The 20,297-nt window shown below is 41.9% G+C and overlaps 2 protein-coding genes across 4 annotated transcripts in view; one reads left to right on the forward strand and one right to left on the reverse strand.

The window, feature by feature from the left end:
- Positions 1 to 1,654: 1,654 nt before the first annotated feature.
- On the forward strand, positions 1,655 to 17,149 carry COQ5 (coenzyme Q5, methyltransferase). The gene is made up of 7 exons (XM_061170254.1): positions 1,655 to 1,872; positions 5,388 to 5,537; positions 9,103 to 9,324; positions 13,907 to 14,013; positions 15,638 to 15,726; positions 16,329 to 16,440; positions 16,523 to 17,149. The coding sequence occupies exons 1-7, from the start codon at positions 1,671 to 1,673 to the stop codon at positions 16,622 to 16,624; spliced, it is 984 nt and encodes a 327-aa protein (XP_061026237.1). The 5' UTR covers positions 1,655 to 1,670; the 3' UTR covers positions 16,625 to 17,149.
- A 2,233-nt stretch (positions 17,150 to 19,382) lies between these two features.
- DYNLL1 (dynein light chain LC8-type 1) overlaps positions 19,383 to 20,297 on the reverse strand; it is a 39,216-nt gene continuing 38,301 nt past the window's right edge. For all 3 annotated transcript variants that reach the window (XM_061170262.1, XM_061170261.1, XM_061170260.1), the window contains exon 3: positions 19,383 to 19,701. In XM_061170262.1, the coding sequence (XP_061026245.1) occupies positions 19,564 to 19,701 (138 nt within the window). In that variant the 3' untranslated portion in view covers positions 19,383 to 19,563. The remainder of the gene's footprint in view (positions 19,702 to 20,297) is intronic.

Consider the following 20,297-nt stretch of genomic DNA (forward strand, 5'->3'; position numbering starts at 1 on the left):
TTGGCAGGCGGACTCAACCACTGCGCCACCAGGGAAGCCCTAATCTCATTTTTTTTTAATTAATTAATTAATTTATTTTTGGCTGTGTTGGGTCTTCGTTTCTGTGCGAGGGCTTTCTCTAGTTGTGGCAAGCGGGGGCCACTCTTCATCGCGGTGCGCGGGCCTCTCACTATCGCGGCCTCTCTTGTTGCGGAGCATAGGCTCCAGACGCGCAAGCTCAGTAGTTGTGGCTCACGGGCCTAGCTGCTCCGCGGCATGTGGGATCTTCCCAGACCAGGGCTCGAACCCGTGTCCCCTGCATTAGCAGGCAGACTCTCAACCACTGCAACACCGGGGAAAGGGAAACCCCCTAATCTCCATTTTTAAATTTCCTTAAATGCCCTCCACAAGTCCTTATCTTGCTTTCCCTTTTCCAGCTTTTTTTCCCCCCACAAATCATATCGAAATGAGAGAATGGCTACATCATGCATCAAACTAAGTCTAGAAAATCCTAAAGTCCATTCTTATGTATGAATAGACGTGGAAGATACACTAAGATTCCTGGATGGTTTTTTATTTCCTTTAACAAAGATGTGGGAACTCTGATTACATGGGTGAATCATTCCTTTCTTCTATCACTCTTAAAGGAGAGGGAAAGAGAGAAATCCCAGTGTAGTTCTTCCAAAATAAAGCAGTAGGTGTCCATCTGTCAGGTTACATTAAGCCAAGAAGAGATTTTTCCTTTTCAAAGTAGTTTCTTAGGGTCCTTGGCGCTTTCTCCTTGTGAAACATTTACAGGAAACATACTTTAAAGAAAATTAAAGCAGAAACATATGGAAATCCAAATAAAACTCACCACCTTCATCCTCTTTTGCGCAAGGTGCTTTACATTACCCTTACCGTAGAAAAGAATGGGAAAATCTGGGGTTGAAGTAAAGCACTCATTCTATACCAGTTGGAGCTAGAAATGTAGCTTTGTGATAGCAGGAGAGGGAGGCTCAGTGGTGTTTGCTTGTGACTTACTAAATAGATGCCAGAGCTTTCCTTCCCACCTATGAACTTCCTAGGTTCATAAAATGGAAAAACCAACGAACAATCTTTCCTATGTTTATTATTCAGAGTAGTCTAGCATATGTTTCTCAAGACTGGTCTGCCAATCCCTCTCATTGAAATCACCAGAGAAGTTTGGTCAAATAGATTCTCAGTATCCATATCAGATTTACTGATCCAAAATCTCTGGTATTTGGGGCCCGGAAATGTGCACTTTAAGATCAAGCCAAGTGATTCTTTATGCACACCAAGGATTGCGAGAATTGACCCTATAATATTAGCCTTTTACCACACTGTACCTCCGTTTGCCCTCTTCTGCACCAGAAAACAAGAGTTACTCAGTATCTTGGAAGTTAGTACTACAGGTTGGCAAGATGCAGAGACGTGGCCTCTGAGAGGTGATTGGGGGTTCTCCCTAGGGTCCGCTCATTCCTGGTGAATTCTATATTCAATTTGGAGAGAGAGAAAGAGATTTCGGGTACTCAAAGACTAAATAGCCTCAGAATCCCAGAGATCCTGCAGAACTCCTTAATATCAGGTTTCAGGACGCCTTCAGCTAATAATGTCTCCGGCCGGCCGCCGTCAGCCATCTAGTGAGGCAACGCGACATCCTGTCTGGCGGCGGTGACCCGACTGTCAAGATGGCGGCCCCCAGGAGCTGGGCTTTATGGAGCTTCTGCTGCCGTGGGTGGTCGCGGGTGTTGCCGGGCTGCAGGCTTCCCGGGCTTCGTAGCTCCTGGCCCAGGGGCCCGCTGGGTGCGCGGCCCTTGTCCCAAGAGAAGCGGGCAACCGAAACGCACTTCGGGTTTGAGACTGTGTCGGAAGAGGAGAAGGGGGGCAAAGGTGAAAAGGGTGAGAGGGTGGAGGTGGGGGAATCTGACCGTCTGCGATCTAGTTTCTTCTGCCCATATTAAGGGTTGATTTAACGTCCTGTCGGCTCCGATGCATTATCTTCTGCAGTCCTAACCTCCAAGGAGTAGCCCCAGCCTAACCCTGCCAAACTGAGACGCCTCCTCTTTTTAAGTAATTATCACAAAACCCCATCAGTTGAGCGTTTATGATGTGCCAGGCAGTGTGCAGACATTGTTTACAATTCTCATTTCAACTTCCCGATGATGAATATTGCTATCCCATGTTACATATGAGGAAATTGAGGCTTAAAGGTTAAGCAAAAACTTGCCCAGTTTAACATAGCTAGTAAGTGGTGGAACTAGTATTCCACCCCAGTTTGGTCCGACTACAGAGCCCACGTTCTTAATCTCTTGCTAAAGGGATAGGCCATGTTTTATACAAAGAAAGAAGGAAACTATTTTCTGTGTGCCTCAGCTTCCAAATTTGCCCGGTAGGAATAATAGTAACTTTTTTCGTAGAGTTCTGGGGAAGATTAAATTACTTCATACACTGAAGAATTTTGAATAATGCCTGGCACTTCATAATTGCTCAGTAAATGTTAGATATTATTGAGCAGTTTTTTGTGTTCACCATAAGCATGGGAAAGGAAAAGAACTTTTTAAAAACTCCAACTGTACCATTTGTAATGGGGAAGGTATTATGCCCATATTACAGATGGATAAGGTGAGACTCTGAGAGGTTCCTTAACTTGGCCTATGGTCACCCAGGAAATAAGAGAAAGAGCCTACAACTGAATTTCCATCCTCTTATAGACTAGTACGTTGTATTACCTCTCACCTGAACCTTAACTAAATATTATACATAGCTCTACTGTAACTCTTTGAATACTGAATTTAAATTAACATTTATTTCACTGTGAATCCCCAGAAAGCTAGGACGGTGGCTCATTCACATCTGTATCCTCAGCACCTGATGCACATTGGGAGCTTGATAACTGATTGTGGAGTGAAATAAATGGAGTCAAGTAAAAGGATAGCAAACTTTTATTGAGGCCCTGAAACCTTTTAAAAATATTTTACATTAATTCTTATAAATACAAGTGTATGAGGTAGGAACTCTTATCCTGTTTGTATAGATGAATAAACTGCTAATAAGTGGCGTAGCTGGAATTTGAATCCACATGGGTTGCATCCAAAATAATAATAATGCTTAACCTCTGTATTGTGCTTTACAATGTATAAACAACATTTCACACAATGACGGGGGGAAGAGTTACCCACTAAGCTAAATACAACTTCCAGATTGGGACCCAAGATTGAAGTACAGGCAATCTTTGCTTTGCACAATGATGCGGGGCAGTAAAAATGTCCATGCAAGCTGAAATCATGACAATGATCTTAAGGATCAATGGGGAAAATTGCGATTGTTCCAGAACCTTTAAAAATTATCAAACATCAAAAACTCTCTTAGTGTCAGTTATAAATGTATAAGGAAATGAAAAAATAGTAAAGTTGATATTGATTTAGCACACTGTCATTTAAAATTAGATTTAATTAATGCAATTAGAATTTTTAATTGTTTAAATTTAAAATTTTAAATTACATTAAAATCTAATAAAAAATTAGAAAGATTGAGAATTAAGTTGTTTTATTCCTTTGTAAAAAATTTACCACGAGTAGTTTAAACAGTGTTTGCATCCTTTTCGTCATATAATTTACAGTAGGGAGTGAGCACCTTCTCCATGCCTCAGCAAACGGCCATACTTCTTTCTAAGGTTCAGTCAGCTTCTAACATTTTATCCTTTCACTTTCAATGTCATGAAATATCTCCAAGAATTCCTTTAATGTGAAATTTTTTGCTGGCATCATTTCCTCTGGGACATCTTCAACCTTTTCATCACAACCACATTCTCATTTACATCCATGAGTTCATTTTCCCAAAGTTCCTCTGGCTGCATATCTAAAACCTCTCGAGGGGCAGCAGTATCAACATTCCCACGGTCATGTTTCTCCTGTAACTCCATTGACGTTCTATTCAAATTTCACTTCCAGGGTTATCACTATTCATTATTTTGTTGCACTTTCATTTTCATTGGCCAGTTTCCTCTTTCAGTTATCTAGTTTTGTAAAATGCCACAGAGATTTACAGCTGAGATAAGAAGATAACACAACTACATGCTTTGCTGTCTGCATGTGAACTGAATAACTGATGTATAGTAACCAACCACCTACAAACTGTGAGAGAAGTGACATTATTGGCTTCTGATCATGATGCATATCTGTTATTTATGTATGATTTGTGGACTGAAGAACTACTAGCAAAATTTGTACTTTATGTAATTAGTCACAGTTAATATACCACTGTATTTGAATGATGTTGCTAGAGGACTGGTATTATTGAACTAAACCACAGTAACTGAAATTCTTGTATATTAGAACCATGTAAAGCAAGAAGGGCTTATACTTAGTGGGTTGAGCCTTAGTGTCCCTCTAAGTACCCCAAAAGATGTTCAAAAGCAAAGAGCAAGGTTATAGGATCCCAGGGTTGAGAATAGACATTCAAGATTGAGTTAAAGGAGGGGGCTCTATAGGCTGCTGATTCAGCAGAGGACAGTAATGTTTTGGGTCTAAGCAGCACATTTTATCTGAGGAACTCAACGTGTCTCCCCTTCATTACCTAATTCGGCCTTATGGCAGGCAGGTAGCGGGCTGGTGCTGATGTTCTCATCTCATGGGCAGAAATTGAGGTGCAAAGAAGTTAAATGTAGCCAGTACTTTAAAGTGTATTGGATAGTAAATTCCTTAGCTCTTCAGCTAGCCCAGATTCCACATTCTGCCTTAATCCTATGGAGGGTCATGAGGACCCTCTACAGTGTGACTTGGCCCTGATTTACATCCTGCCATCCATCTGCCCACCAAATTGTACATGAGGTTTTTCTCAGTGATGCTGGCAGAGATGAGCTGAGGTCTTCCCATCCATTTGTCATGTGTTTCTAATGGATTTTGTTGTCTTTTATTATAATAATATTAGAAGCATTCCAACCACCACCACCACCCCGCCCCTTCCTCTAAGAAACAGAAACTGGGGAATTCCCTGACGGTCCAGTGGTTAGGACGCAGTGCTTTCACTGCTGAGGCCGCAGGTTCGATCCCTGGTCAGGGAACTAAGATCCTGCAAGCCAAGCCGCGTGGCCAAAAAAAAAAGAAAAAGAAAAACAGAAACCGATTTAGTACTTAAGTATGTGCATGACATTATTACAAGGTAATGGTCCTAGGTAAAGCTAACTAAGATAACAGAAAAGAGGTTGACTTCTTTCTTACATGATGTAATTTAAGCCTTTTTTAGAAGTGGTAATGTTAAGGTGCAGATTTGGACATCAAGCATTATGACTTGGCTCCACCTTGCAGACAGTTAATTTCATGGGGGGGAAAGCTTTCTCCTCTTTCATTTAGGACTTTTCCAGGTTAATCTTATGAATAGTCCAATCATGTTATATTTCTCTCAAGTCTATCAGGTGTTTGAAAGTGTGGCCAAGAAGTACGATGTGATGAATGATATGATGAGTCTTGGTATCCACCGTGTTTGGAAGGATTTGCTGCTCTGGAAGATGCGCCCGTTTCCGGGGACCCAGCTGCTGGATGTTGCTGGAGGCACAGGTAACATACAGTTCTGTATCCTGGGGTACCACTAAGCTCCTTTTATAAAAATTAGTGTCTCTTGGGACTTCCCTGGCGGTCCAGTGGTTAAGACTCTGCACTTCCGCTGCAGGGGGCACAGGTTAGATCCCTGGTCGGGGAACTGAGATCCTGCATGCCTCGCAGTGTGGCCTAAATAAATAAATAAGTAAAAAATAAAAATAAAATAGTTTAAAAAAATTAGTGTCTCTTGTTGGAATGAGCTAGCTCACCTACCATTAGCCTGAAGATAGTAATTGAAAATCAGTACACTTCTCAGAAAGATTTACTCTTTTCTTTTTAACTGAATGTCAGTCAAAAGCACAGAATATCAGCTTTGTGCCTGTCACTTTTCTAAAATTCAGAGGATTACAAAGTAAAACGACCAATTTTTAACTCCAGTGGCATTTCCCCATCTAAACAACCGTTTTACCTTCTGTTTAACCTTTATCCCACTTTCCCTCTTTCTTTGGTGTGGGGAATGGGGAGAGCTTTTATCATGTTATGTGAGCTTTCTAGGCAGACTTTTCTGCCTAATCTACTATGATATCAGATATCAAAAGCTCATTGATTTATGCATGGTCCTTTGTTATTTGGTGCACACTAGGCATTTGGAGAGAAAAATGTCATAATGTGTAATATAATGTAATAATGTCATAATCTATACTAATAGGATAATGTACAATAATAAATTACAGTAGAATAATGTCCGTGTTTGAAACATGTTTATGTGTGGCTTTGTTGGTGTGGCCCTCTACCCAAAAGGAAGCTCAGAGGGCAGTAAGGTGGAGGACAATTTAGCAGAATCTATCAAAATCTAAAATGCTTACAGTCTAGGATCCCACAATTCCAATTCTAGACATCTAGTCTGAAAACACAAACAAAAACAAAAACAAAAACTTGCACAGAGAGATAGCTACAGAAGGGGGTCAGTCAGAGCTGCTTCCATCTCCAATGTACCCCAGCCAGTAACATTGTTGCCACATGCTGGCAACTGCCCATTTAGAAAATGCAATTGAAAAGTAATCCCATATATTTAAAAAGACATTGAAAAAGTAGAGCTACAAATATGCCCACTGCATAATTTTTAGTCATAGTGAAAAACTGGAAATAACCTATTTCTACCTCAATAAGGAAATGGCTTTAGGGACTTCCCTGGTGGCACAGTGGTTAAGAATCTGCCTGCCAATGCAGGGGACACGGGTTCGATCCCTGGTCTGGGAAGATCCCACATGCCACGGAGCAATTAAGCCTGTGCGCCACAACTACTAAGCCTGCGCCCTAGAACCTGCAAGCCACAACTACTGAGCCCGTGTGCCACAACTACTGAGCCCACGTGCCACAACTAGTGAAGCCCGTGAGCCTAGAGCCCATGCTCCGCAACAAGAGAAGCCACCGCAATGAGAAGCCCGTGCACCGCAATGAAGAGTAGACCCCGCTCGCCACAACTAGCAAGAAAAGCCCACACACAGCAACGAAGACCCAACACAGCCAAAAAATAAATAAATATATTTTTTAAAAAAGGAAATGGCTTTAAATTAAGATACATCAATACTATAAAATATTAGGTAGCTATTTAAAAGAATGAGGAAAGCCTATAAATACCAATGGAATGGTCTCAAGGACATATTAAGTGGGAAGAAAAAGAAAAGTTGTATACAATGCATATAATATGATCCCCATTTATGTTTTTAAGTTGTTTTATATGAGTACATATAATTATATTTAAATATATAGGAAAGTGACTAGAGAATACCTAATTGGATGGAGAGAATGGAAAAACTTAAGGATATATTTCTTACAGTGTAAGAAAAAAACAAAGACAAGGAAACCGCATTATAAAAAGGGAAATGTGATCCTGGAAAGCACTGGCTTTGCCCGAACAATATTTACCTGGTCACAATAATGTACACACTTGATTTTCAGCTTTTAGACTCAAACCATCAACAAAGCACAGAAGACATGGCTATAGAACAAATAAAATGTTATCAGGCTTGACAGAATAAAAATATATATATGATGGAACGCTGAAGGGAGTCAAGAGATACTGTCTGTAGTTGGTGGAATAAGAAATAAAATACTGGGGTGGAGGGATAAATTTGGAATTGGGATTAACAGATGTATACCACTATATATAAAATAAACAACAAGGACCTACTGTATAGCACAGGGAACTATATTCAATATCTTGTAATAACCTAACCACTTTGCTGTACACCTGAAACATTGTAAATAAACTATACTTCAATAAAAAAATAAAATATTGATTAGTTTATTACTCTAGGTTACAAAGGTATCTGTGAGGAATTGTGAAAAGTGATAAAATATATTGGGAGGATAAAAGCAAGCAGAGATGGGGGTGAGTAAAGAAGTAGCTGGTGAGTAAAGAAGTAGCTGTAACCAACAGAATAAACAGTTAAAGGAGTTGGGAAGGATGGTCTGTGGGGAACTGAACTGGGAGTAGGAAGTGGTGTGGCAGGGAACTGTTGCTTGTGACTGTGCCTTTATGTTACTGTCATAAAAATTATTAGAAAAAGACTAGAAGGCTGCACACTAAGCTCTTAACACTTGTTATGTCTGGAGAGTGTGGACAGAGAATTCAACTTTCATGTTTTATTCTACATGTTTAGGTATTGAGTCTTATAGTAAGAATGTGTCCATGCATTACATATGCAATTTTTTAAAGTTTTTTTTTTTAAATTAATTTATTTATTTATTTTTGGCTGCTTTGGGTCTTCATTGCTGCGCGCGGGCTTTCTCTAGTTGCGGCAAGTGGGGGCTACTCTTCGTTGCGGTGCGTGGGCTTCTCACTGCGGTGGCTTCTCTTGTTGCGGAGCACGGGCTCTAGGCGCACGGGCTTCAGTAGTTGTGGCACGTGGCCTCAGTAGCTGTGGCGCACGGGCTTAATTGCTCCGTGGCATGTGGGATCATCCTGGAGCAGGGCTTGAACACGTGTCCCCTGCATTAGGCAGGCGGATTCTTAACCACTGAGCCACCAGGGAAGTCCAGGTTTTTTAAAGAATCTTAGACGTTAAAAATTTGCTGGTAAAAAAAAAAGTTACTGGGCTTCCCTGGTGGCGCAGTGGTTAAGAATCCGCCTGCCAATGCAGGGGACATGGGTTCAAGCCCTGGTCCCGGAAGATCCCACGTGCCGTGGAACAACTAAGCCCGTGCGCCACAGCTACTGAGCCTGTGCTCTAGAGCCCGCGAGCCACAACTACTGAAGCCCGCGCACCTAGAGCCCGTGCTCTGCAACAAGAGAAGCCACTGCAATGAGAAGCCTGTGCACCACAGTGAAGAGTAGCCCCCGTTCGCCGCAACTAGAGAAAGCCCGCACGCAGCCACGAAGACCCAACACAGCCAAAAATAAATAAATAAAATAAATAAAAATAAAAATTAAAAAAATAGTTACTGTTGAGATGAGTACACACTTCAATTTTCATACACTCCTCAACCCCTGTACCTTTGTTGCTCCTTTTGGGTTTAAGAAATGCTGGGGTTTTGTTTTTGTTTGTGTTTGATCTTTCCTCCTGTTGGCTTCCCACAGGTGACATTGCATTCCGGTTCCTTAATTATGTTCAGGCGCAGCATCAGAGAAAGGAGAAGAGGCAATTAAGGGCCCAACAAAATTTATCCTGGGAAGAAATTGCCAAAAAGTACCAGAACGAAGAGGATTCTTTGGGCGGTTCTCATGTCATGGTCTGCGACATCAACAAGGAGATGCTAAAGATTGGAAAACAGAAAGCCCGTGCTCAAGGATACAAAGCTGGTAAGTCCTGCAGAAAGTGGACCCAGAGGAGATGTTTATATGTTTATAAAATAAGATGGAATATGTACAATGCTGAAGTGCTTTCTTTTCCAGGTTTCAAAAACTTACAGATAGGTAGGAGTGGAAGATAATTTGTGTGGCTGCGTCCAGCATGTGTGCTGTTATGTACATTATTTCAGCAACCCAGGGAGTTAGATTATCAGCCACATGTGACAGGGGAGATAACCCAAACCCAAAGAGGTTAAGTATCTGCTTCAACTAACACAATTTAAATGGCAGATCCGGAATGGGGGCTGACTTTTTGGATCTCAGCTCTTGGACACTGAGACAAGTTTGGCTTTTAATTCCCAGCAGCTCCCCAGTGACCCCCCATGCCCTGTTCTTGAGCCATTTCATCCCCCTCCCAAAACTAAGCTCTGCTTCAGCTTTCAAACCAGGGCTCCTGGGGCCTGGACATTTCCCACGTGGGGCTCCTTTTACAGGCAGTCTTTGCTCCAGAGCACCTCTACCCCACCCCCGCCATTGGGTGGGCTGAGGCTTTCTCAGATCTTCATCCAGGTCTAATGACTTTGTTTTTTGGGGGAGGGGGGGTTTTGTGATTTATTTATTTATTTATTTAATACATCTTTATTGGAGTATAATTGCTTCACAATAGTGTGTTAATTTCTGTTGTACAACAAAGTGAATCAGCCATATACACACATACATCCCCATATTCCCTCTTGAGGCTCCCTCCCACCCTCCCTATCCCACCCCTCTGGGTCATCGCAAAGCACTGAGCTGACCTCCCTGTGCTATGCTGCTGCTTCCCTCTAGCTATCTCTTTTACATTTGGTTGTGTATATGTATGTCGATGCTACTCTCACTTCGCCCCTCACCCGCTGTGTCCTCAAGTCCATTCTCTACGTCTGCGTCTTTATTCCTGCCCTGCCACTAGGTTCATCAGTACCATTTTTTTTTTTTTGATTCCAAATATATGCGTTAGCATACGGTATTTGTTTTTCTGTTTCTGACTTACTGCACTCTGTGTGACAGACTCTAGGTCCATCCACCTCACTGCAAATAACTCAGTTTCGTTTCTTTTTATGGCTGAGTAATATTCCATTGTAGATCTAATGGCTTTTCCCACACAGCCTTGCTTCCTCTCCTTTTTATTTTTCCCAGGTGTCTCCTCTCACCCCCTGCCCCCAAAAAAGAAAAAAAACCTTTTGCCCTCCTACCTCTATTTCATCGTGGGTTTCTCAGAGGGTCCAACTGATGCAGTTGAAGAATCACCCGTAAATGGTACTCCTCAAATTTCCCTAGCACGGTACTCTCAACGGCCAATGGGAGAATGCCTGGGTATCTCCAGGAACCTGTTGCAGCCTCCAAATAGACAGTTTCTGCTGTAGCTTAAAGATATACATTTTGCATTTGGCTTTCTGTTTGTTTTCATATTTTGAAATACTTTTGCCCCCGGTTTTTTGCCCCAGTAGAAGTACTGATCTGGCAGCTGCAGCATGTTTACCCAGCTCTTCAGAGCCACTGCACTGCCCTCTTCCACGTTGGCCGAGCACTGCAGGCAGCCCCCGTGAGAGGCAGCGGTGCACAGCAAAGGAAGCCAAGTCCCTTGGGTCCATATCAGCACTTCTCCCCTCCCCCACCCCCACCATGAGTGTCTATGGTTATTTTAGCTCAATTCTGCTTCCTCCTCCTCCTCCCACCCGCAGAATGAGCTGCCTAGACGAACTGCAGCCCACTTGGCCCCCCAGATGAAGGGCTCTTTTGTTAACCATCAACACTGATCAGAAGGCTGACAATCACTAGTGTTTCTAGACAAAGGCACCGTGTTCTTACTCCTACTGAGAAACGTGTTTCCCTTCTCTCTGGTGCTTAGCCACGAAGAGTGGAGAACAAAGATGGAAATGATGGGTAATGTTCCACCTCTGGAATCATCTCTTCCATAGCATAGCTTGCCCTTCAGGCTCTCCTAACAGACAAGAAATCTACCTGCGTAGGAATCATTACATGCTGCATAGTATGGTTTTATCTTTCCTCCTTGCTTTATCAATCTCCAATAATAATGCCTTTGCAAAAAATATCATGCAAAAAAAATTGGAAACTAAGTAGGAAGATCCTAGAAATGATTTAATAGTTTAAAAAATTAATGTGTAAAGGCATTTTTGTGTGTAGTACTATTATGTGTTTTACTTACATGTAGCACTTCCTCCCAAAATGGAAGCTTGGAGGGCAGGAACCTTAAAAAGATTATTTGATGGGTTATAAAAGTGATATATTTGGGAAAATTTTGGATATTAGAAATCAAAAATTTGAAAAGGTATTAAGAAGTAAATATTAACCAGAGTTTCAGCATCCAGAGATGACCCTCAATATATTTCCTTCCTAGCTTTTTCCTAATCATTTTCTTTTTATAAAATTGAGAACATCTTATGTATATAATTTAGTATCCTGCTTTATTTAATTCAGCATTGTATCATGAGATTTTCCCATGTTATTAAAAACTCCTGGGAATTCCCTGGTGGTCCAGTGATTAGGACTCCACACTCTAACTGCTGAGGGCTCAGGTTCGATCCATGGTCAAGGAACTAATATCCCACAAGCTGCATGGTGCGGCCAAAAAAAAAAAAAATTCCTTAAAATCATTTTTTATGATATTCCCTCATATGGATGTTTTATGATTTGTATAACCAATTTACGTAACTAGTTGATCTTTCATTTTTTTCTGATGTTTTTGCACGTAGCACAATGTTGTGACATCCTTATTTGTAAATTTTTGCATGCATCATTATTTTCTTTTTACTGACTATATATTTGGACAAGCGTTTAGGCTCTCTAGATCTCAATTACCTTATCTATAAAATGGAGAAAATAATAACCCTTCTCACAGTAGGAGGTACTATCCCATAACTGTTAAAAACACAGGCTCTGGAATAAAACTTCCTGAGTCCTCATCCATCTGTGTGACCTTAGGCAAGCTACTTCAATCTTTCTGATACTCAATTTTGTTCACCTGAAACATGAAGATGATAGTATGGCTGTCTCAGAGTCGGTATGAGGATGTGAGAAGATAATGTACGTAAAGTGATAACACAGACCCTGCCATCATGGGCTTAGTAAGCAGTAGCTTTGATGATGATGTCATTAATGTCCTCCTCCTAAAATTCAAATAGCTGGGTCAAAGGATATACTTATTACTAAGGCTCTTGTTAAATACTGCTGGCGTGCTTTCCAGGAGGGTTATTTCCATTTACCTTCCCCTATAGTGCCTTCCTTCTATATCATACTTTTTTTTTTAAGTTCCATTGAGACACCGAACGTGACAGTGCTTTTATTTTATTTATTTATTTAAGGAAGCCAAGTGTTTTATTTTATTTTTAATGTATTTATTTATTTATTTATTTTTGGCTGCATTGGGTCTTTGTTGCTGCGCGCAGGCTTTCTCTAAGTTGCGGCCAGCGTCGGCTACTCTTCATTGCAGTGCACGGGCTTCTCATTGCGGTTGCTTCTCTTGTTGCGGAACACGGGCTCTAGGCGCGCGGGCTTCAATAGTTGTGGCTCACGGGCTCTAGAGCGCAGGCTCAGTAGTTGTGGTGCACAGGCTTAGTGGCTCCGTGGCATGTGGGATCTTCCCAGACCAGGGCTCGAACCTTGTCCCCTGCATTGGCAGGCGGAGTCTTAACCACTACACCACCAGGGAAGTCCCTATATCATACTTTATGTCTGATTCACTGCAAGTTGAATAATATTAAAGCCAAATCAGGATCCTCAGAGGACATAGCTACCCTGATGGGGAGCTCCCTTGGGTGTTTTCTGAATTCATGACCAGACTTGCAGTCAAGACACTCTGCTTCTCTATGACTCCAGTAGAACCAATATAATTATACTAAATTATGTACTTAGAATACTTCCAATGACTGTCTGAAGTAGGTACTGTTATTGACTCCATTTTACAGATGAGGAAACAAAGTAGTTTATTAACGATTATATAGCTAATAAATGGGGAAGCTGGAATTAGAACACAGGCAACCCCAGGCCCTGGGCTCTTAACCACAGTGCTTTACACAAAACACCTAGTTGGATAAAAATTGCTTAAGGGTAAGGCATAACTAAGTAACCAGTGTCTACTCTGAGAAACTTGGGTGGACTTCCTGCTAAATTTCAAGGGCACCAGCTTCACATTCTCAGGACTGGAGGACACCGTGAAGACGGTGGCCAGGAATCCACTGGAGAAGGCAGGTGTGTATTTTCTGACACCACTTCAGATACCACACGTGTGATGTTTGCCCAGCACCAAACAGCTCTCCAGTTCTCCAACGCCAACCAGCTGTCCAACAATTCAGTTCAGTTCTGACACTAATTACCCAGAGTTAGCGTCAGATTCCACAGGTTTAAGGGCTAATTGCCACAGGACTGCCCCCACTTCACAAGCCAGCCGCAAACAGGGTGTCCACGGTACCCACAGTTCTGTCCGGCCTACTGCAAATTCAGGGGTTCCCACGACCCCCTCCTCAGGTTTGACAGTTCACTGGGTGCAGAGGAGACAGCTATCCAGACTGAGGCCAGAACTGCTTTTCTCTTTCAGGACTTGCTTGGGTATTGGGAGATGCTGAAGAACTGCCCTTTGATGATGACAAGTTTGATGTTTACACCATCGCCTTTGGGATCCGGAACGTCACACACATTGATCGGGTAATGAATGGCTGCATCCGCTTGCGTGACTCAGGATATTAGTTCTCCTGGAGTGGCTCCACGGTGAATGAGGAAAGGGAGAGATTCTTCTCTGGGCTCAGCTCCTGAGTTGAATGTTTCAGGCTTAGAGGTCTTAATCCTTTAAATTGCCAATTTTCCTGCCCACAAAATTGAAAAAAAACCACAGAGCAGATCCCCACAGAAGCCTTTGTTGCTTGGGTTGGTATTTACATCTTTTTTTAAAAAAAAAAAAAATTTATTTATTTGGCCGCATCAGGTCTTAGTTGCGGCAGCGGGCTTCTCTCTAGTTGTGGCGTGCGGGCTCCAGAGTGCGTGGTCTTAGTTGCCCCGTGGCATATGGGATCTTAGTTCCCCAACCAGGGATCAAACCCGCGTCCCCTGCATTGGAAGGCGGATTCTTAACCACTGGACCACCAGAGAAATCCCGGTATTTACATTTTTGAGACGGTCAGTCTTGCTCTCTCATTTCATCTGCTTCCTCTCGCTTGTGAAGCCACCTGACTCTGACACTGCAGATCCGAGGGATTTCCAAGGCTGACAGAGAAAAAGGCACTCAAACCCTATTGTGGCAGAAGGTAGCTAGATTCATGGTTCCTCTGTAGGAAGAAGGGAATGTTCAGCTCTTAATCTGATGCAGCTCTTCTTTATTTCTGCTTGAACATTCTGTCCAAACATTTGAAGATGGTAAGCAAGGCACCCAGTTTCATTTCTGTAATGTGGACTCCAGTTGCCTAGTTGCCTGCTTTGGGTGGGACATCCTTTATGGTGTACTTTAGCTTCATTTTTATGACCTGTCCTGTGTCTGTAGCCAGTTTATTATTCCTTTTAAATTAAAAAAATAATAATAAATTTTAGTAGATTCAAAGTTCAAAAGGCACAAACGGATATATCAGTAAAAGTCTTCACCTTGTGTCCCAACCATTCAGTGCCTCCTCCCCCTGCAGTCACCAATTTCTTAATGTAGCTTTGCAAAGATGTCTTGTGCATATTAAGTGTATTTATTTTTTTTTATACAAATATTAGCATATGAAACATTTTGCCCATTGCTTTTTTTCCCTTAAAAATATACCTGCAGACTTTTCCATGTCAGCACATAAAGAACACTGGCTCTTCCTTTTTTTAATAGCTGCATAGATTCCCTTTGTATATATATTCCATAATTTAGCCAGTCTCTCATTAATGGTTAAGATGCTTCTAATCTTATGCTGTTCAAATCGTGCCATAATGAATAACCCATGTCGTTTCCACAATAGAAACATTTCTGTAAGATAGGTTCCTTGAAGTAAAATTGCTGGATCAAAAAGGAATATCCATTGTGATTTTGAGACGTAATTCAAAAATTGCCGCCTGTGGGGGGTTGTACCAATCTGAGTCAGTTTAGATTACTCCAGGTAACCTTCTCTAGTCACGGGCAGCAGAATGCCTAAAAAATTTAGGAGACTGTGGGTTATTTCTGCTGTTACAGCCTCCCAGCTGAGAGAGTGAACAGGGGATCTGTGGGAAATAACTTTTATAATGCCCACAGAAGCTGATGCCGCCTCAGCCTCCCGGAGTTGAATGAGGGCTGCTGACAAGTGTGTTCTGTTGTTCCTGTCTTGCTCAGGCGCTCCAGGAAGCCCATCGGGTCCTGAAGCCAGGAGGACGGTTTCTCTGTCTGGAGTTCAGCCAAGTAAACAATCCGCTCATATCCAGGTTGGTATTGTTAACAGGGCTTGATTTTCATCATCTAGCCAAGGGTTTCCCATCCCAAAGTGGACAGAAAATAGCCAGTAAGCTATAAGCGTGAACCTCATAGTTCAGTGTCCCAGAGTCCCTGAGGGACAGTGCCACCTCTGAGGTCAGCCAGTTCTGAATGACAACACTTAGGCCAGAAGGGTCTCAAACCAGTAACCAGAGACTCAAGTGGGCCCACATATGTATTTTGTTTGACTCATGGTATTTTAGAAATTGACTTAGATGTCCATATTTTAAAATCAGGAAATTTTACATAAAAATCTAGATTTCCAGCTTCACGTGAGAAATCAAATATATGGCAACCCTGGTTAAGCCCATATTCCCACATGGCAATAGTCAGAGCTGAGTAGTAACTGCCCCTTCTCCACTTTTCTGGTACTTCCTAACTGTGCCTGTCACCACACCCTCACTACTCCCTATGGCTCTTGCACCTGGCCCACTTCGCTTATTTCAGGTACTTGCTTGACCATTATAGGCATTGGAGTTTATAATCCCAGGCTTAGACCTTCTTGCTTATTAACGGTCATGTTCTCATCTTAAACTTTTGCCTTTTTTTTTAGGCTCTATGATGTGTATAGCTTCCAGGTCATTCCTGTCCTGGGAGAGGTCATTGCAGGAGATTGGAAGTCCTATCAATACCTTGTAGAAAGTATCCGACAGTTCCCATCTCAGGTACAAAACTTCTACAGCTTACAACAAAGGCCCTACAGTTGAAATCCAGGCGATTTTTGCTGTATCCTTCTTTGTGTTTTAGGAGGAGTTCAAGGAGGTGATAGAAGATGCAGGTTTTCAGAAGGTGACTTATGAAAATCTAACATCAGGCATTGTAGCCATTCATTCTGGCTTCAAACTGTAACTCCTTTAAGATCCTGGAGTGTGAACCAGTCACATCCTGTCAAAAGGCTGGAGCCGAAGGATAATGTGGTTAGTGAGACCAGCACAACATCTCCTCTTAAGGCTGTGTGCCTTGGACTCATGTTCTGATGTGACCAATCTCAAAGGGAAAGAAACAAGCTTCTGTCACTTTATTGCAGCTTTCCTTTGGGGCTACTTCAGGCCTTCTCCCAGAGGTATTTGGTCTGTACTTTTTGCTTAACTCCTACTAATTTTTCTTGGCTCTGTAGTATGTGGTTAAGGAAAACCAGCACTAAAACTCAGTTTTGAAGTGTATTTGTGGCTTCTCTGCCAGTGCTGCCTTCCAGAGGGATAATGAATCATTAGAACCCAATGATGATTTGAACCAGAAAACTTCCTAGCTGTACCCAAGTCCATCTTTCAGCCTAGGACTAAGTCTGGGGCCAAAAGCCAAGGCCCAAATTAGAGGGCTAAGGATCACAACTAGAATTGTGCACTGAAACACTAAATGAGTTTACGATTTTCATGGGTTTTGTCATTTTTTTCTTGAGGGAGGTGAAAGAAATACACTTTCATCATTATTCATTCAGTCCTCTTCTACCAAAAGCCACTATTGTGTCCTCAGTGCCTGTCATGAAGGAAACTTGACAAATCCCTGTTGAAAGAATAAATGTACCTGATTTCACGTCTTACAAAGAGAGCTTCTTTGTCAGGATACGTTTGAAGTTAGGGTCTTATAGCCAAAAAAAAAAAAAAGTTTGATAACTATTTGTCTAGCCAAACCCCCTCCAGTACTCAGCAGAGCTGGACAGAGCTCTTGTCTCCTTAATAGTCAAAATGAGACCATAAATATTTTCAGTGCGGATGAAACTTAAGGGTTTTTTTGGAGGTGGGGGAGGGTTGGTAAGAAATTGCAGAAATCAACCTGTGAGTTGGCTGGCAGTTGAATTGCAGAGACCTTAGTTCAAGGCTATTTGAAAAGTCTTCAGATATGCTGCCTCTCTCCCCAGCACAGAAGGGGTCATTTACCCCTTCACGTGAGTCACGACCTTCACTCACAAGATTGTGCTCTTGTCACTGAAAAGCTTCCAGATACAGCACTCTATACACCTGTCTGAAAGAACAGCACCTAAGAACGATTGATAAAGTGCTAAACCTTAGAAAAACTTTTAAGTTTTGTTTTCAGCCAGCTGGCGCCTTTGAAATTAACAAGGAGCAGGCACTAAAAAAACCTTCATAGGTCATCAACCCAGTCCTCTCTCAGTGGCAATGTGATTCTCATATCTGAATCAAGAAAGAAAAGTTAAAAGCTGTCACTTCCTGGCGATAGATATGGGCCTGATCAAATTAGAACTCCCATTGTCCAGCTGTTTGTGGCCTGAAAGCAGCTGGAGACTGGAAGTAGAGCTAAAATCGACAAGATTGATGCAGCTTTGAAAGCCAAACACCTGTTGGGCTTCAAACAAATATAGCCAGGTCACAAGAGGAAAAGGAGGTAGAAAAAAGATGTATTACAGGAACATTCTCAGTCTGTTCATATAAATACAAACCTAAACCACTGCAATTGCAGTCCCGTTCCACAGTACCTCCTCCTCCTTTCCTGCAGAAAGCAGGGGAAAAACTTCTCCCATTTTAATTGCCATAATAGTAAAACAGTTTTTTGCCCCTCTACCCTGAAACTTTCCCAGTCCTAACATTGATCAACTTCACTAGAACTTTTAAGACCCCAAGTTCTGGTAAAGAAAAACCACCTCCCAAAGATGTTACAGACCTAATACTGCTCTTAAGATGGACCCCCTCTGTGTAGCATTAGCCTGGCTGCTCAGACACCCTAATTGTATCTCCTAGATCCAACGTCTAAAACAAAAAGGCTTACCTCATGTGAACACTGAAAACAAAGGGGAACTTAAAAGCCAGGACCTTCCTTGCAGCTTCCCAGGATGGGCGTGGGTTGTTTCAGCCTCTGGAATATTTCCTATCTACAAAAGCCAAGTCTGCCGTATTCGCTTTTATTCATAGAAAAGATGTCTTCCTAAAATTGATAGCAGGAAACCTTTAATGAAGTTTACTTATCCAGTTTTAATTGGGTCTTTTAATGAAAGCTTCAATTCACATGTGAACACAGCTAGTTAAAGCACAGCACAGCAGGCTTATAAGTTTAAATTCCTGCAGACTTTATTAGAATCACATGGAGGGCTGCCTCAAAAGTTTTCCCTTTTAAGACCACCTTTAATCTTTAGAGTATACTTTGGCCAAGGCAGGGGAGGGGAAATTAGTCTAGAGCCCAACTTTCTTATTAGCTTATTTCCATTTTACAACCATGGAACTACTATACATTCATCACCACTTGAGGCCTAAGGCCCAGAACACTCTACAGCAGTATCTTTTAACAAAATGAGCACTTAAGGAAAGCATCAGATTAGGAGTAAGAGTTAATTCAGTAGTTTCTCTGCCATGCATTTCTCAACATGCACTTCTGAGTAGTATTCTTCCATGCATAACAGTAGCAGGATGGGCAAGAATGAAACTCAAGAGCGTTGAATAGGCTAGTCTATTATATCCCACAGAAACTTCAAGGAATCACCCCCACCAAGCTACCCAAGATCAAACAATAGGCCATCTTCAACCCTAGATTATTTGAACAAATCGTTATTAACGCACACTTCTCCAACACATTTATTTCTTTAAAGGAATGGATTTTGAAGAGAAAAAACATGGGGCAGAGAGGTATGGAATAGAAAATAAATACAAATGTAAGCTGTTTTGCTAATTGCTTTATAACCACAACAAACTAGTACAGAGAATGCCCTGTACAAAACAACACAATAAAGATCGAGGTGTTCCCTTAGGCAAGGCTGAAGGTTTCAGTCTCTGGTATTTGGATAGGCTGCAGTCCTTGTTTTTGGATGGATCATTGCGTGTGTGGCACAGTCCATGCTTTTAACCAGATTTAAACAGGAGAATGGCCACTTGGCCCAGGTAGAAGTAGATGAAGTGTTTGGTTTCATGTGTCACATAACTACCGAAGTTCCTCCCCACGATGCAGTGCCAGGTGGGGTTGTACTTCTTGTCAAACTCCTGGGGGAAGGGGAGGAGAAAAAGAACACAGAATTTTAGTGCTAAACCAGAGGTCAGAGTTTGCCTCCTAGATAAGCAGAGCAGAAAGAAGGAACGTCAGCATCTGCAAATTCTTAGAATGAAAGAATGTTCCTCAGCTCCAAATCGCCTACATGGTGCATTAATGCACACATACTTGCAATCTGAGCTAAGCTGGGAATGGGGGCTGGGGAGGTAAAAGAAAGGGCAGCCTCAGAGACAGAGCGCTTTGTTATCATGGCAATTACACCTTCATAACTTCTAGAATATTCTTATTCATTAACAGCAGGTGACATCAGTTCTAGTTTATCCTCTAGTTTTTAAACAGAGCCAAACTATCCTCCTACTGTACGACTTGCACCTACAAAAGCCAAGAAAACCGTAAATATTTAGCTCAAAATACCCCCATTATTACTCATTTCAGTATTATTGAAAACAAAAGACTTCCAAAAGAACAAAGCCTTAATGAGCTTCTAAACCACCGTGGATCAAAATTTAAACGGACAAGACACTTGGCACTCCGCTGTCCCTATAAAAAGAATGCTAGAAGCAGAACCTGACAGCTACCTGGGCAAATT

Source organism: Eubalaena glacialis, chromosome 15 (assembly GCF_028564815.1).
Source record: "Eubalaena glacialis isolate mEubGla1 chromosome 15, mEubGla1.1.hap2.+ XY, whole genome shotgun sequence".
NCBI classification, from domain to species: domain Eukaryota; kingdom Metazoa; phylum Chordata; class Mammalia; order Artiodactyla; family Balaenidae; genus Eubalaena; species Eubalaena glacialis.